The sequence below is a fragment of the Aethalodelphis obliquidens genome, unplaced genomic scaffold (assembly GCF_003676395.1).
Source record: "Aethalodelphis obliquidens isolate GAN/ISIS:26980383/991018 unplaced genomic scaffold, ASM367639v1 scaffold3, whole genome shotgun sequence".
Lineage (NCBI taxonomy): Eukaryota > Metazoa > Chordata > Mammalia > Artiodactyla > Delphinidae > Aethalodelphis > Aethalodelphis obliquidens.
In genome coordinates this window covers 21,138,310-21,154,958 of record NW_020837947.1, presented here as the reverse complement: position 1 = coordinate 21,154,958, position 16,649 = coordinate 21,138,310, and the positions used below count along the sequence as shown (strand labels likewise).

Genomic DNA, 16,649 nt, shown 5'->3' with positions numbered 1-16,649 from the left:
ACTAGTTCATTCTCCGTATCTGTGAGTCTGTTTCTGTTTTATTATATTAACTCATTTGTTGTATTTTTTAGATTTCACATATAAGTGATAACATGCAGTATTTGTCTTTCTCTAATTTATTTCACTAAGCATAATTCTCTCCAGGTCCACCCATGTTGTTGCAATGGCAAAATTTCATTTTTTTTATGGCTGAGAAATTTTTCATTGTGTATGTATACCACATCTTTATCCATTCATCTGTTGATGAACACTTAAGATAGTTTTCATATCTTGGCTACTGCAAATAATGCCACTATGGACATTGGAGTGAATATATCTTTATGAATTAGTGTTTTCATTTTTTTCAGGTATAATTCTAGGAGTGGAATTGCTGGATCATATTGTAGTTCTATTTTTAATTTCTTGTGGAACTGCCATACTGTTTTCCATAGTGGCTGCACCAACTTACATTCCCACCAACGTATATTACGGTTCCCTTTTCGTTACATCTTCACCAACACTTATTATTTCTTGTCTTTTTGAGGATAGCCATTCTGACAAGTATGAGATGATATCTCATTGTGGTTTTGACTTGCATTTCCCTGATTAGTGATGTTGAGCACCTCTTCATGTGCCTGTTGGCCATCATACAAAGAACTACTTAAATTAGGGAGCAGCAAACTACAGCCAGTGGGCCATATCCAGCCCACCCACCGTCTGTTTTTTTTTTTGTTCTTTTATGACCCAGCTAAGAATGGTTTTTACATTATTTAATGATTGGAAAAAATCAAAAGAAGATGAATATTTCAAGACATGTGAAAATTATATGAAATTCAAATTTCAATGTCTATAAATAAAGTTTTATTGGAACACGACCATATCATTTGTTTACATACAGTCTACAGCTGCTTTTACACTGCAATGGCAGAGCTGAGAGTTGTGACAGGGACAGTAAGGCCTGCAAAACTGAGAATATTTACTAACTGGTCCTTTACAGAAAAGGTTTGCTGACAAAGGACATAGAGGAAAACCTAAAAGACACAAGGGAGCCCTGGGAAAACTGGGGGAGATGGGAGTAAGAAGTAATGTTCTGGGCACAGGAACAAATACAGCATGTTTTGTGTGCTCAAGGAAGAGCATGAAGTCACTGTGGCTGGAGTGGAGTGATGGGGGGGCGGAGATTAGTAGGAGAAAAGTCAGAAAAGTGCCCAGCCTGCTTAGGCAGGGCCTTGAAGAACCATCTAGGGACTCTTGCTTATACTCAGTTGAGAGAGAAAAGCTACTTGGAGCAAAGTAGTGGCAAGACCTGACTTTAATTCAGATCAGCCTGGATGCTCCAATGAGAATGGGCTATAACATAAACTGTAGCAAGGAGAAAACTGAGTCAAGAAGAGATTGCAGTGCCGGTGAGAGGTGATGATGGTTTGAGCCCAGATGGCAGTGGTGGCAATGGTGAGAAGTAGATATTTGGAGTATATTTGGAAAGTAGAGCCAATAGGATCTAAGGATGGATTGATTGGATGTGGATTTTGAGAAAAAATATCAAAAATGACCCTATATTTTCTGGCTCAAGCAATTGCTGGAGTAAGGTAGTAGTCATTGATTTGAGAAGGGAAGGATGTGGGAGACATATGTTTGCTTTTGGATGACAGAGGGAGGGGGCAGATATGCAGGAATTAGGATGCAGGAATGGTGAGTACATCATGGAAACGTTAGCTTGGAGATGCATCCTCCAAGCGGAGATGTGCAGTGGACAATTGAGTATGGAACTCTGGAGATCAGGCTGGAGATATGAATTTAGGAGTCCTCTACAGATAGATGGGATGTGGCTATGGTTGTTATATCTATTCAGTATTATAAGATGATTCCATACAGACCAAACGTGCATTGCAAACAACTTCTGAGGAATAGCGGCCTGGCATCAGAGACGTTACCAAAAGCTGCAAAGGAAAGTTTCGTTCAAGTAGAACAAAAGTAGAAAGCCAGGAACAAGTGTAAAAATATAACTAGCATTCATAATTAGAACTACTCCTAATTTGCCTAATTGAGGAAACAGTTTACTGTGAGTCAGATTATAATTTTATACGTTGGTTTGCAAAATCATTTACAGCTCTATGATATTACATTTTGGGTATATTGCATATTATCTCCATAGAAATTAATAAGCCCTTTGATGGGTGCACAACACCTCCTTACAAGACAAGATTAGGACAAGATTAGGAAAATAAAACTGCCTGTAACATACGGACAAACAAAATATGATGCATCAGAATCCTTTAGGGTAGTTCAACTTAACTTCTGTTGATTCTCACAAATGCTTCAGTTTTTTTGGTTTTTGTTTTTAATAGTGACTAGCTTGGCTTCCTCTTTTGGTAAAAATCTTTTAGTTTGGACAATTAGTCAAGGTGACCTGGATGGGCTTAATGAGTGCCTCTCCCCTCTACAGCAGTGTTTCTCAATCTTTCTTTCATTATTGACTCCCTCTACCAAGGAAATTTTTAGATATTTTTTTCCTAATTTCCACCCCATGGAAATGTTTTATTGTCATAAAATATGCATAGCACAACATAATATTTATCACTTTAAGCATTTATAAGGGTACAATTGAGTGTCATTGAATCCATTCACGTTGTTATATAAGCATCATCACTATCTATACCCAAAATATTATCATTATCTCCAACTTAAGCTCTGTACCATATATAATCATTCCCTATTCCCCACTCCCCCCAGGCCCTGGTAACCTCTATTATAATTTCATCTCTATGAAGTATTCTAGGTATTCTAGTATCTTATATAAATAGAGTCATATAATATTTGTCCTTCTGTGTCTGGCCTATTTCACTTAGCATTAAGTTTTCAAGGTTCATCCATGTTGTAGCATGTATCAAAATTTCGTTCCTCTTTATGGCTGAATATTATTCCATTGTATGTATACAACATTCTGCTCATCCGTTTATCAGCTGACAGACACCTGGGATGTTGCGGAGTATCAGAAGCAAACGGCGACTGGCATTGCTGAAGGATGTTTGTAGTAGGGGGTCTGTATTTGTTATATCAGCAGCTTTAAAATCTGACATGAGAGTAACTCCTGTCTCTGTCTCCTTTCGGATTCCACTGCAGGGTGTGTTGGGTGCATCATGTAACGGGGATGTGGGTGTACCCTTTCCTGGAACACATTGGCCCAGGAGCCAGAATCCTCTTCTTCGGGTCTACAACCATCTTAATGAACTTTTTGTACCTGCTGGGAGAAGTTCTGAACAGCTATATCTGGGATACACAGAGAAGTAAGTATTGTTTGGGGGAGCATAAAACAAAAGAATTGCTGCCTAAAAGAGTGTGTGCAGAGACGGATGGAAAATTCCACTGTAGCACAGGATCCCTTATGAAGAGTTTCATTTTTATAACTGCTGGCAGTTACCTGAAAGGTTTATTACTCACTTTGTCATATTAGGGAGTAAAACATCCAAATCTAAGACAAAAGAAGCATGTCTATAAAATTTTATAGGGAGAAATGTAGTGTTAGCAGAAAAAAAAAATTTAGGAAGTTCACTCTGATTAACAAAACACTGCCATAGCTAAAGGGACCCCCGGGTGAAATAGACAAATTATTAAATGTAACCAAACAGTCTCATTAGAAATCACCCAAATCTCCACTTCTTACATCATCCTTCGCGTGGGGGCAGCAGCTTGCAAGAGGGCTTGCCACCACTCTGCCAGAACTCTCAGCAGCACAGAATACCTCTGGCAAGTGTGATGAAGCAGCGACTGTCACATTCAAGACTTGAAGGTGGCAAAGAGGGACAGGCAGTAAAGGGTAATACTTCATTGCTCCAAAAACTCTCTTAACCTATGATTTGATTTCCCTTTTGTTTCTATTTATGGCAGAGCCTCCATCTTGGCAAGGCACGTAATCTTACCCCAGCAGTGCAAACCAAAACGTATCCAAAGTGTATGTCAGATAACATAAAAATGGGAAGGTGGAAAAAACGACAGCACAGATATGTAGTGATTTGAGTGCTGCATGAAACTACATCCAAAGGCAAGATGGTTTGGGGATTTTAGAGAGCTCTGGGTATCGCCTCCGATACAGTCACAACATTGTAGACATCACCTGCAAATGATCGGTAATTCACAAACATTGAGCACCCTACTTTGTGCCAAATACCATGCCAGGAAGTTGATCTAATTAGACAAATAAAACACAGTCATTGCATGTTATTGAATTGGACTTGTTCTGTGCCTGGATCTTCTAGGACTGGATGCATCAAGGTGTTGGCCAATGTTAAGTGGCCCAGAGGAATTTGAGGGTTTCCTTTCTCAGTAACTGGCTTGATTTTAGGCAGTGGTCTATTAGAAAAAGTGTTAAATATTTTTACCAATTCAGGCTACAGCTTGGGGGACCAGAAATTAGTCTTTTAATAATTTTCTTCTATGTTCAATGGGAGTTGTAATCTTTCTCTATTAGATAACTTATAAAAATATTTAGTTAATTTACAAAAATATTTTCAAAACAAAATACAAACTTTTCTCAGCTTCTTGGGAGAAAGGCCATATTTAAATTTAAGCTAATGTGTCCAATCTATGTTATTCAGGAAGTACTTATGACTCCTGTTTCCCCTTGGTTAGCTCGATTCCAACGTTCATTTGGCCGTTGTTCTACTACTTCTAAGAGAAGATTGCCTGAAAACCAGGAGAGAAAAGATCCAGACTAGATTAATAGAATATTGCTTTTTAGCAGGTTTAAGTTAGACATTAAAAATGAATAGTGAAGCTAAGGTTTTCGTTGGCTTTTTTTTTTTAATGATCTGTCCAATTTAATTTGTGCCATTCTCTTAATAACGTGAGTTAAAGTTGACTAACATTTTGTAACTCATTTCAGATGTAGAGATTAATTTTATCTACATGGAACCATCTAGTTAATTCCCCAGAGGCAGATGTTTTGTGTCAAGTGCATTTTTTTTGTTCATGAGAGTGATTGCAAACTGATGGCCTCCTCCAAATTTTACCTGCCAAAAAGTTTTGTTAGGCCTACATAGGATTTTTGTTTTTGAACCAACATTTTTTTTTTTAAACACAAGTCTATTTATTTATTTATTTTTGGCTGTGTTGGGTCTTTCTGTGCGATGGCTTTCTCTAGTTGCGGCAAGCGGGGGCCACTCTTCATTGTGGTGCGCGGGCCTCTCACTATCGCGGCCTCTCTTGTTGCGGAGCACAGGCTCCAGATGCGCAGACTCAGTAGTTGCGGCTCACGGGCCTAGTTGCTCCACGGCATGTGGGATCTTCCCAGACCAGGGCTCGAACCCGTGTCCCCTGCGTTAGCAGGCAGATTCTCAACCACTGCACCACCAGGGAAGCCCCCTGAACCAACTTTTAAAAATTGGGAGATTTCACATAGAGGCCGGATTTCTCAGCTAATCAAGTATTTTAACATCTGGCAACACCAAGCCCACTATCCTCTTCTGGCAACAATGGATTAGAACTGAGTATCAGTTGCCCCCATTAGATGGCCCTTTAATTTTCCCTAGTTCTCACCAGGCCATTTTGCTCCCTTACAGTGGCTTGGTTCTGTAGGTAGTTGAGTTTGAAACTGTTGATTAAAAGCAGTCGTTTCTGTATGTGCATGTGTGTGTGTATGTGTGTATTAGAAGTAACTGATTACAATCAAGTACAGTATTACAATCCTGAGTACATTTATTACACCCCAAATAAAACCCCCCAAGGAGCAGGAATACCACATTTGAGCCCCCTTCCTTGGATCCATCTTTACAGATTTTTAATGCCTCAGTTTCCTTCCTTTGGTTATGTTGGCTTCAACTTCAAAATAAAAAATCACATTATTACAGAATCTTAGAATCAAAAATTAGATTAGAAACCATCTATGCCAATTTTTCTTTTTACTAAGAGGAAGCTGAGGCCCAGCAATAAGTGACCCACCAAAATAAGTGGTTGCAAAGTCAACACCTTCTGACTGATGTTCAATCCTCTGTTATTTCTAGTAAAACATCACCATTGGAAACCCAGACACATGAGAGCTCAGAAATTTTACTCAGAATCATGGATCTAGCTTATAAAATAACAAAACAGATCAGCCTGATAGGAGCTATGAACAAAAAGCCCTTAAAATAGGCTAAATTAACAATGAAGCATTTGCTCTTTTTAAAAGAAAGTAACTCAGACTTCCCTGGTGGTGCAGTGGTTAAGAATCCGCCTGCCAATGCAGGGGACACAGGTTTGAGCCCTGGTCCAGAAAGATCCCACATGCCACGGAGCAAATAAGCCCGTGAGCCGCAACTACCGAGCCTGCACTCTAGAGCCCACGAACCAGAACTATTGAGCCTGTGTGCCCTAGAGCCCACGCGCCACAACTACTGAGCCCACATGCTGCAACTACTGAAGCCCACACACCTAGAGCTCATGCTCTGCAACAAGAGAAGCCACCGCAATGAGAAGCCCACGCACCGCAATGAAGAGTAGCCCCCGCTCGCCACAACTAGAGAAAGCCCGCACACAGCAACGAAGACCCAACGCAGCCAAAATAAATAAATATTTTTTAAAAAATAAATGGAAGAAAAGAAAAGAAAGTAACTCAAGGTGGTTTTGTGGATGTTACATTGGTTAGCTAGGGAAGCTACAACAAAGGACCACTAAATAGCTTAAACAATAGAAATGTAATGTCCCACAGTTCTGGAGGCCTGAAGTCCAAAATCGGGGGGTTGGCAGGGTTGGTTGCTTCTGAGGACTGTGAGGGAGAGATCTGTCCCAGGCCTCTCTCCTTGGTTTGTAGATGACCGTCTTCATGTTTACATGGCATGCTCCCCTATACGTGAGGCTACCTCCAAATTTCCCCTTTTTGTAAAGACATCAGCCATATTTGATTAGGGCTCACCCTAATTTTAACTTGGAAAAGACCCTATCCCCAAATACAATCACATTCTGAGGTAAGAGGGGTTATGTTTGAAGAGACACAATTCAGCCCATAACATTCTACCTCTGCCCCGCAAAATTCATGTCCTTCATTCATGCAAAGTACATTCCCAACAACCCCCAAAGTATTTCCAGCATCAACTTTTATGTCCAAAATCTCATCTTAAATATCATCTAAATCAGGTATGGGTTAAGACCCGGGGTATGATTCGTCCTGAAGCAAAATTGCTCTCCAGTTGTGAACCTGTGAAACCAGACAGAAATGTATCTACTTCCAAAACCAGTGGTGGAACAGGCATAGAACATACATTCCCCTTTCCCAAAAAAAGAACCATAGGGAGAAAAGGGTCACAGTCCTCAACCAAGTTTGAAAGCCAGCAGGACAAATTCCGAGTTTAAGCCTTGAGACTAATCCTCTTTGGCTGAATGCCATACCCTCAGGTCTCATCAGGAAAGGGGGTGTGGCCCTGCACTCTAGGCGCTGGGTGGCGCCCTCGGGGGCCAAGGAGCAGCCAGCCACTGAGCCACCTTCAGATTCCTTCTTCCTTTATTTCAACTTGTCTCTGTCTCTTTCAGTCCAGGCTGGCAGTGTTTCTGCTGGTACAGAATTCTCCCATGTAATTCGTGGGGTCCCACATCATCAGATGAGAGGTCCCCCACAGGTCCTCCCTGGCTTCTACCGAGACGGTCCCTTGGACCCATGATTCACATGCCTCATCTCTTTAGCACATGGTTGTGCAGACACACCCTTGGCCTTCTCTCACATTCTGAGGTCCTGGGCATCAGGACTTCAACGCATGAATTTGAGGGAGACGCAGTTCAGCCTATAATTGCTGAAATATTCTGTGCTTAAGCTAAAAATTTATTCTAATTCCAGTGTGTCCGACTGGGGTGACCAGTCTTATTAAAGTCAAATTTCAGACAAGGAGAAATGCAAGTGTCCAAAAGTGAAAGGTTGGGGTGAGGGCGGAGAAAGCAGGTAAAAGAGCAGAAGGGAGAGGAGGTCGGAGCCACGCCCATGTGACAGAGACCTCCGCCTCTGTTCTCCCCCAGCCTCGCACCCAGCTCATGTCCCACACAGGCCCACGCAGGCCTCCAGGGTTCCAGCGCTGCCCTGAAGCCCCTCTCCCAGCATGGGGGCACCACACGTGACCGACTCCCTGAGGGTCAATCAGCTCTTCCTCTGCGTTCCTGAAAGAGCATCGTGCCTCAGCTTTGTGACAGGTTTCTTTCTGCTAGTGGTGTGGAAATTATACCTCTGGTTCTTCCAAATATTATTTACAGCTGTCTAATTTTTTCCCTCCACCTCAAAGCTGCCAGACTAAAGTAGGTGGGGAGCCATTTTCCCTGTCTGGGTCAATGAACACCCCCTGTTCTCCACCCCCACTTTTTAAGATTCCACTATTGCTGCCAACTCAACCCATCTGCAGGAGAACACTTAGGAGAAAAGAGACTTTGAAAAGAAAAGCAAGCAGTTATTAGCTTCTCCACAGGAGAGGGAACATGGGACGGAGCTGGGACCCAAGTCATGTGTTGCTGTTTGAACAGAATCTATGTTGTGTTTTTCCGCCTTTGCCTTGGTTACCCAACAACTAAGCCATGTCCTGCCTTCTCCCCCTCAACCCTATTCCTCCTCCCTTCAGACGTCCTTACTCTTCAATTTGAAGTTTTCCTTAACATGATTTCTGAGAAGTACTTTGGAAAAAGTGTTATAGATCTCTGCCAGTTCCTTAGTCATGAAAACCAAACCTAAAAGACTGTCTAAGGACACCTGTTCTGAGAATGTTACCCGCGCTCCGCTGCTACCACCCTGATCACACAAACACATGGTGCTAGGAGCTGGGAGCTGGGGGAAGGCGCGGGGGTGTCTCTCCTACTCTAAGCCCTATCGTGACGACCCTCCATGTTTCATTCTACTGCTTTACCACTAGTTCTCTATGGCCTTCTCTATGTTCACCGTTTATTAATTGATTCCATAAAGCTTAATTGAACTCCTACTCTCAGACAGACACTGTGTTAGGTGCTTGGGATATAATCAGGAACAAAACAGTTAAGGGCTCTACCTTCAGAGAATTTGCAACTTATAAGAGAATACCAACAAAACCTGCAATGCAGTATCTGGGGTTCTTTTATTCCAGCCAAAGGCTCTGAGAATTTGGTGTTAGGAGAAGGGTGTTTAAGTAGAAGCAAAAGAAAAAAGAAGTGGGGAGCATTTGCCAGATTTAACTTTAATTTATGAGAATGACTTAAATATTTTCATCTCCGGGAAAATGAAATATCACTAACTATTCATTACAGACAACAGGCAAGGTCTTACCGGTCTGGTACGTATGAATCTTTCAGGAAGAAAAACATAGTTCTACCAGGCCTGGGTAGAACAGAGGGAGAACTTGAGTTTAAGTACACGTGGGTCTGGAAATAAATAGTTCTTGTGGCTAATAAGCTCTCTATGGGCCTTAAAAACAAAACAAAACAAATAAACAAAAATGATTTGCTTTGAAAATCCAGAGTCCTTGCCTTGGGAAGGGACAGGAGTAAAATAAAAATAAATGAGGGCTCTTTGAAACTCATCAGCTCCACACCTCCTGTTGCTAGAAGCTGGTTACAAGGCAGTCCGGTTGGGATTTCTGTGCAAACTCAACGAGTCAAGAACTAACTTGCGTCCCTCACTCCCAGAGGCCTTAAGAGCTGGGTGTGTCTCAGAGAAGTTATGTCCTGATTTGGGGGGAAGGGTAGGGAGGGAGGTCACTGAGGAAGTTTCTGGAGAAAGTTGTAAATGACTTTTCTTCTTAGCGAGGAGAAAAGGGATGGGCATGCAGGGTGGGTGGGGAGAAGTGTGGAGAGATAAGAGTTCTTTTAAAGCAGCTTTGGCAAACCTGCTCCTAGTTTGATCTGATGTCCAAATAAAGAACTTTGCCTGTATTTCTAGGTATGGAAGAAGAGAAAGAGAAGCCTAAATTGGAATGAGATCTAAGTCTAAACGGAAGAGCAGGATGTAGCCACCAATGAAGACTCATTACCCCCGGGCATTGGTAATGCAGGAGAGGAAGCCTGAAAGACACCAGTGGAATCCGCCTTCACCTCCCTGCCCCAGAGAGAGGGAACACCTTTTATGCAGAAATATATATGTAAGAATAAAATACAGATATTTCCAAAATAACTTGCCCTCAGTTGTGTTTTAAAGAATTCTTTCCAAATTCATTATTGATAATAACATTTTTCTTCTTTTTTTTACTTCTTCTAATTTTTAAAACTAAAATTGATCATTGGATTTTAATTTTTGCAATTGTAATTCCATTTAATCAAGGAAGAATAGAATCCTATTATGTTTCTTGTTGAGAAATATGTGAAAGTCAAAGGAGCAGATGTGAAGCATAGCATTCACGTATTTATTTAGTCCTTACAGGAGGCTGACGAATGTAAGCGTAAGCCTGGAGGAAACGAGATGGATGTTCCCTATTGCGATAACGTCACAGTTGTCTCAAACAAGGCAATATTAGTAATAATTGCATTGATTTAGTTAAAACCCTGAGTGTATTTGGATCTCATGATTTAATTTTGTGAAATATTTCCGAGATGCAAACTATAACTTTAATAAAGAGCAAGCAACCCCTAGCCTAATGCCTGCATGGTGCATCTCAAACCCCTAACAACACTGGTGTTTCCTTTCTTATTTTTTTTTCTATTACCTGTTGAAAATGGGTTTACTGAGCCTGGTTCTTGCAATTTTTTTATTTTAAAAATATGTATCTTTTTGATAAATCCAAAAAGAATAATTTTGTTGAAAAGAAAAAGCTAACTTACAAAGTCTTTGACCATAATGATTTTTAAATAATACTAATGCCAAATAGGTAGTAGAAAACACATTAAAAATAAATCTTAGAGAAGTATAAGGAAGGAGCAAATAAAAATAAAAGCATAAATTAAGTAAGGTGGCAAGAAAAAAAACAGCAGAATTGATAAATAAATTGATTAATAAATGCAGTATCTCATCTATACAAATAGCAAAAATATGAAACTACTGATATATTAACTGAAAAGAGAGAAACACAAACCACTTGGCAATACAAGCACAGATGTAAACAAATTTTTAATTATAAAAATATGTCTTATAGCTCTATGACAACAAATTCTTAGAAGCCAATGAAATTCAAGGAAAATGGATTCAGTAAGAATTAGAAAGCTGTAATAGACTGATATTCGTGAAAGCCATTTTTTTTAACATCTTTATTGGAGTATAATTGCTTTACAAGGATGTGTTAGTTTCTGCTGTATAACAAAGTGAATCAGCTATACATAAACATATATCTTCATATCTCCTCCCGCTTGCATCTCTCTCCCACCCTCCCAATCCTACCCCTCTAGGTGGTCACAAAGCTCCGAGCTGATCTCCCTGTGGAAAGCCATTTTTTTTTAATGTTCAATTAACTAGCTCCGAAAAAGGAGTTGGGTCCAGAGTATTTTATGAGCAAGTTCTTGAAAACTTTCAAGTAACAATTCTCATGTTTATTAAACTGTTCCAAGATTACAGAATGATGAAACACTTCCCAAATTATTTTTCAAAGTTAATAAAACCCTCAAAACAAAGGCAACATGCAAAAAAAGAACTTTTTTACTTGCTTTAGCTAAAATATCAGCAACATAAACCCAACACTATAGAAATCATTTTTCAAAAGTAAAGTTTATTCTAAAAATTCAAGGCTGGCTTAATATTAGGATTTTTGTTAAAAACATTGCCTCAGTAGTTCACAAAGAAAAAATATGATTCTCTTCACAGTTGCTCTAAGGCATTTGAGAAATTTTAACATTTATTTTTGATAATATCGTTAGTAATATAAAAATATCTCATATCATGAGAAGAAATAGTCATCTCAAATACCAAAGGCATTCCCTTTTAAGGTCAGAAACCAGATAAAGATGTCCGTGACAGTGTTACTTATTTTTCTGAGATGTTTGTGTGTTACATCTAGCATCAAATAAGTTATATTTTGATCTGAAGTGAGAAAGGTCTGTGTTTTAAAAAAAAGTTTTATGTAACTATAGAATTGATATTATTAACAGAAAATTAAAAAAAAAAAGGCAGGAAAGAAGAAAAACCACCATTTAAAAGGAAATTATTTCTCCAGTTGACTCTCAGAATGAAGAAACCTCAAGGAATGGAATATTTTTAAAGACTTTCTGGGACAGTTCATCTGGAGCCCTGTTCCTACCCCTCTTCTTTAGCAAATAACACTTTTCTACTTTTTGCCACCAAACCAACACCTAAAGGAGTTGACACCTGTGGGGCTTTAGACTTAAGGCTGATTCAACTCACTTATACTGCAGCACGTTGGATTTATACATCACTGCTAGGTTTGAAATAAGATCATACGATCAGATTTGGGGTTTGGTTTGGTTTTCCTATGGTGGGTCATCTTTGCTTTGGGAACTCCAGGCCCTGAACTCTGGCCACACTTCTGGCAGGACACCCAGGGCTGTCTCGCCAGGGACAGGGAATGTGCTAAGACATGCCTACCCAGCCCAGGTGCTGCCAATGCACCCACTGACCCTTCACAGAAGCTCCAGGCTTGTCCTGGAGCAGAATCCATCGGGATGACTCTACTACTTGCTCTATAATCAATGAGGGGTGAGAAAAAAATGACCTGCGGTTTCTCCCTCTGGCTTGGAACCTCTGGCTTAACCCCACCAGTGCTCAAAAGGATGTTCACGCTTTACCTTTTTCTCTGCGTGCAAGTGTAAAGACGACTCCATCATCCACATTCTTGAGGAAGGGAGAGGAGGAGGAATGTGCTTCTAGATCCACTTCTGGAACAAGAAGTAATAATTAACTAATGCAAATTAACAGGCAAGCGTTTAACAAGAAATTGTACCAAAGGTGCAGAACAATGAAAAGCTTCTCAAATTATTTTTCAGACTTAATATACCCCTCAAAATAAAACCAAAATTTTGCTTATCATAGATAAAATACCAGCAACCTAAATCTAATACTATAATAAAATGACAATTTTTCATGACCAAATGATGTATATTTTTCTCCTGAGGGACTTTTTAAAAAGACAAATAAAAATGGAAAAATATCCTCAATTCTGGAAAAGCAGACTCCATTCTTAAAGAGGTTATTTCTTCCTCCAAATAATTTATAAGTACTATATAACTACATTGTAAAATTGCTAAAGTTTTTTTCTTCATTTAACAGAAGAAACAGGTAAAAACAACGAAAAATCTTGAAAATGACACATAATTCAAGCATACTTGTGCTATTAAAACATATTATAAAAATGCAATAACTAAAATAGTGTGGTATGGCTCAAGAATAGAGAGAAAAATCAATAAAATAGAAAGCAAACCCAGAAACAGGTCCTAGAATATATATACATTTAGTAAATAATAAAGATAGCATTTCAAATCAGCAATGGCATACTAAATGATTGAAAGGTGCTACAACAAATGAATAACTATTTGGTAAAGAAAGAAAAAGCTAGATTCCTCCCTTAAAACACACACACACACACACACACACACACACACACACACACACATGCAAAACGTACACACATAAAATTTCAGATAGATTAAATAATGAAATGTAAAAAAAAAAAGTATAAAAATATAAGAAAATATAGATGAACATCTGGTCCTATAATAGAGATATGGGAAAAGTATGTATATATTATATATAATATGTATAGTTTACGTATAATATAGGTATTAGGAAATTGACTATTATATATAATATATATAAGGAAATTGAATATAACGTATATTAAGAAATTGAATCTTCAGGTCTTGTAGCTGCTATACTGTCGGGTAATTGAGAGAATACCATCTAGGATGCAATCAAGCTAATGAGAGCACTATTTCCTTAAATAAGAAACCTGGAGGAGAATTAGCCTGGGATGGGTTTGATAATGAACTTGACTTTGGATTTTTCTGTATGTGGGTCAGGTGCCAATTCAGTGAAGTTGTAGGGACAGAATCTAGATTCCAGAGAATTGAGGAGTCGTTGACATTAGTGGATGGTAAAGAAGTAGAGCTAGCAATTACAGAATGCCTTTTTTTTTTTTTTTTTTTTGACCACACCCCGAGGCATGCAGGATCTTAGTTCCCTGACCAGGGATTGAATCTATGCCCCCTGTGGTGGAAGTGCAGAGTCCAAACCACTGGGCCACCAGGGAATCCCACAGAATGCCATTTTGAAAGCAGAACTTAGACCTGTAGAACACAGTCTGCGAGGGGAATGTGAATCAATTGTGGATATTCCTGGTTTGTGACTATTCTGGGTTAGCCTTAGGAGGAAACACCTCTCCCACTATCACAGGAAAGAGGAAAGAGACAAAAGTCCTTGGAAGTGAGTTTGCAGGAAAGGGCAAAGGGCAAAGTTCATGGACTTCTTTTTGGTGGCTTTGATGGCTGCAATTTTTTCCTCAAAGAATGGTCTGAAGAGAGTGAGAGAACAGAGAATGGAGTTGGAGTCATAACATACCCTAAAAGAGGGGCCTAGACTATGAAAATATAGAAAGCTGTCAAGCCCACACTGAGGGCCCTCAAAGATCATGAATTTACCTTGGTGATAACAAGGACCATTTGGGAATTTCCTCCAAGAGACTTCAACAAACCAGGCATCATAAAGAAGTTGAAAGTAGGTGCCACAAAAGAACAAGCAGGTGTGAGCCAAGGGCATTGGCAAGGATGGTTGGAAGGATGAACCATGGGGTCTAGAAGGAACTGAGGAGGAAAGACAGAGGACCAACATTGGGACGTAGTAAAATGGTCCAGAGATTGGCAGTCTCAATAAGGTTGCAGACAGGGAAATGAGGGCAATAGACAGATAGGAAGTCATGATCATAACAGTTGTTGGAATTCAACGTTTTGCAGGTGCATGAGATCATATGATTTTTTGCTTTTTTAGTTAATTTGACATGGTAGTAACATCCCCCAAATATGTCCACATCCTCTAATCGCCAGAGCCTTTGAATATCTTACCTTTCATGGCAAAAGGGACTTTGACATAGAATTGAGGTAAAGATTTTGAGATGTGACGGTTACCCTGGATTATCCAGTGTATCCAGCATAATTACAAAGGTCCCTGTAGGAGGGAGCAGGAGACTCACAGTGATTACAAGACATGTGACCATGGTAACAGAAGTTGGAGTGACACAAGGAAGAGGCCACAAGCCAAAGATTGCAGGTAGCCTCTAGAGGCTCAAAAAGGCAAGGAAACAGACTCTCCCCCGGAGCCTCAATACTGCCCTTATTAGCACCTTGACTTTTGGACTTCTGACCTCCAGAACTGTTAGGTAATAAATTTGAGTTTTAAGCCACTAAGTTTTGATAATTTTTTACAGCAGCAATAAGAAACATATGTCATCATTAAGCATTTTTATATGTTTATGTGGGCTAGACTTGTGCTATGCTAAACACACACACACACACACACACACACACACCCCTCTACACACAGAGTAATAGCCACACGGTAATATCTAACTCATATTTGTGACTTTCTAATCATTGAGTGACCAACACTGCTGTCCTTCACTAAGCCAAATCAATTACCCAGTGCTGAAAGCCTGTCAAAGTCACTCAGAATCTGATCTATTGAAATGGAAGTGCTGAGGGTCATTGAAGAAGTCCCCATGGAAACTTCCAAAGACACTTGGATGCTTTGCCTCCTCATCAACTAAGCAATGAAAATTTTTGAGACAGATAACTCTAATTTCAAGTACAATTCGAAGGATTTTGGAGTAATAACAAATGCCTATGTTAGCTACAGGGAGATTTGCCAGGAAGAGAGGTAGCCATCTTATGTCCAAGCTTTATTGAAAATATACATTTTCAAAGCCCCAGTCAAATCAACCCATGCAGCAATATTCTCTCAAGGGAATTTTGCAAGCATGTAAAATCAAACACAATGTAAGAGTTTTATACTGCTATCTCCAGTTTTACATACATGCACAAGCATATTAATAAGTTTGAAAGAACAATCTAAACATAGATATTTGCAAGAATGGAATTCATTCATTATCAAGCAGCGCTAAATGTTCTGGGCCCTCAACCCTACATCCCACCTGAGCCAGACACCTTATTTCTTCATCCCATTCAGGTTTAATATTTCATCCTGTGCTTTTTGAAATCCAAACTGTCAAAACTTCCCCATCCCCCTCTCTCTCCTCCCTGTGCCTGGGGAAAAAGGGAGGGATTTCTGCTTATAGAGAAAATGACATCAGAGCTGGCAACTCCCTTCTCTGCCTCTCAGTCCGACACCAAGGGGCTGGAAACAAGTGTTGACTCTGGCTTTAGAGTGGGGATGAAACTGTCAGCTCTTTAGGGAGCTCCACGAGGGTCCACCCTCGCACAGTTCCCCTGTCCTCTGCTCCCCTATTTCCAAGGCAACAAGCAATCCACCCCAAGGTCTCTGCTTCTGTCCAGCCCCAGCTACCTTCTCTGACAGGCACTCCTCCATCCTTGCCAAGCCAAGGGTGGGTACCCAGGCTGCTCTGGAGCACCCTCTCTCACAGCTCCAGCAGCAGCATCAAATGCTCTGTCAGCTCCATGGCACACAACCCCACCCCCAACCCCACAGCTCTTACTGAGGGTGGAGGGAATTGGGGCAACACAGATTTCAACAGAAGAGGGTGGAACAAATAGAAATCTCCCTGCTTTCTGTCTCCCAGGCTCTCCAGCAAGGAAGGAAGGAAGGAAGGAAAAGGCATTGTTAATACGTCATGAACCTTCCTTCAGAA

At 40.1% G+C, this 16,649-nt stretch overlaps 2 protein-coding genes across 4 annotated transcripts in view; one reads left to right on the top strand and one right to left on the bottom strand.

Moving 5' to 3' along the window:
- The window catches only part of AIG1 (androgen induced 1), a 233,166-nt gene extending 222,645 nt beyond the window's left edge, over window positions 1-10,521 (top strand). Inside the window, exons 5-7 of one of the 2 annotated variants that reach the window (XM_027084825.1) lie at window positions 3,103-3,266; window positions 3,868-3,885; window positions 9,836-10,066. In XM_027084825.1, coding sequence (XP_026940626.1) covers window positions 3,103-3,266; window positions 3,868-3,885; window positions 9,836-9,873 — 220 coding nt within the window. In that variant the 3' untranslated portion in view covers window positions 9,874-10,066. Of the gene's footprint in view, window positions 1-3,102; window positions 3,267-3,867; window positions 3,886-9,835 lie in introns of both variants that reach the window. The other variant, XM_027084815.1, reaches the window with a different exon arrangement.
- A 2,033-nt stretch (window positions 10,522-12,554) lies between these two features.
- Window positions 12,555-16,649, bottom strand: part of ADAT2 (adenosine deaminase tRNA specific 2) — a 106,100-nt gene continuing 102,005 nt past the window's right edge. For both annotated transcript variants that reach the window (XR_003428338.1, XR_003428339.1), the window contains one exon: window positions 12,555-12,711. The gene's annotated coding sequence lies outside the window, so the exon portion shown is untranslated. The remainder of the gene's footprint in view (window positions 12,712-16,649) is intronic.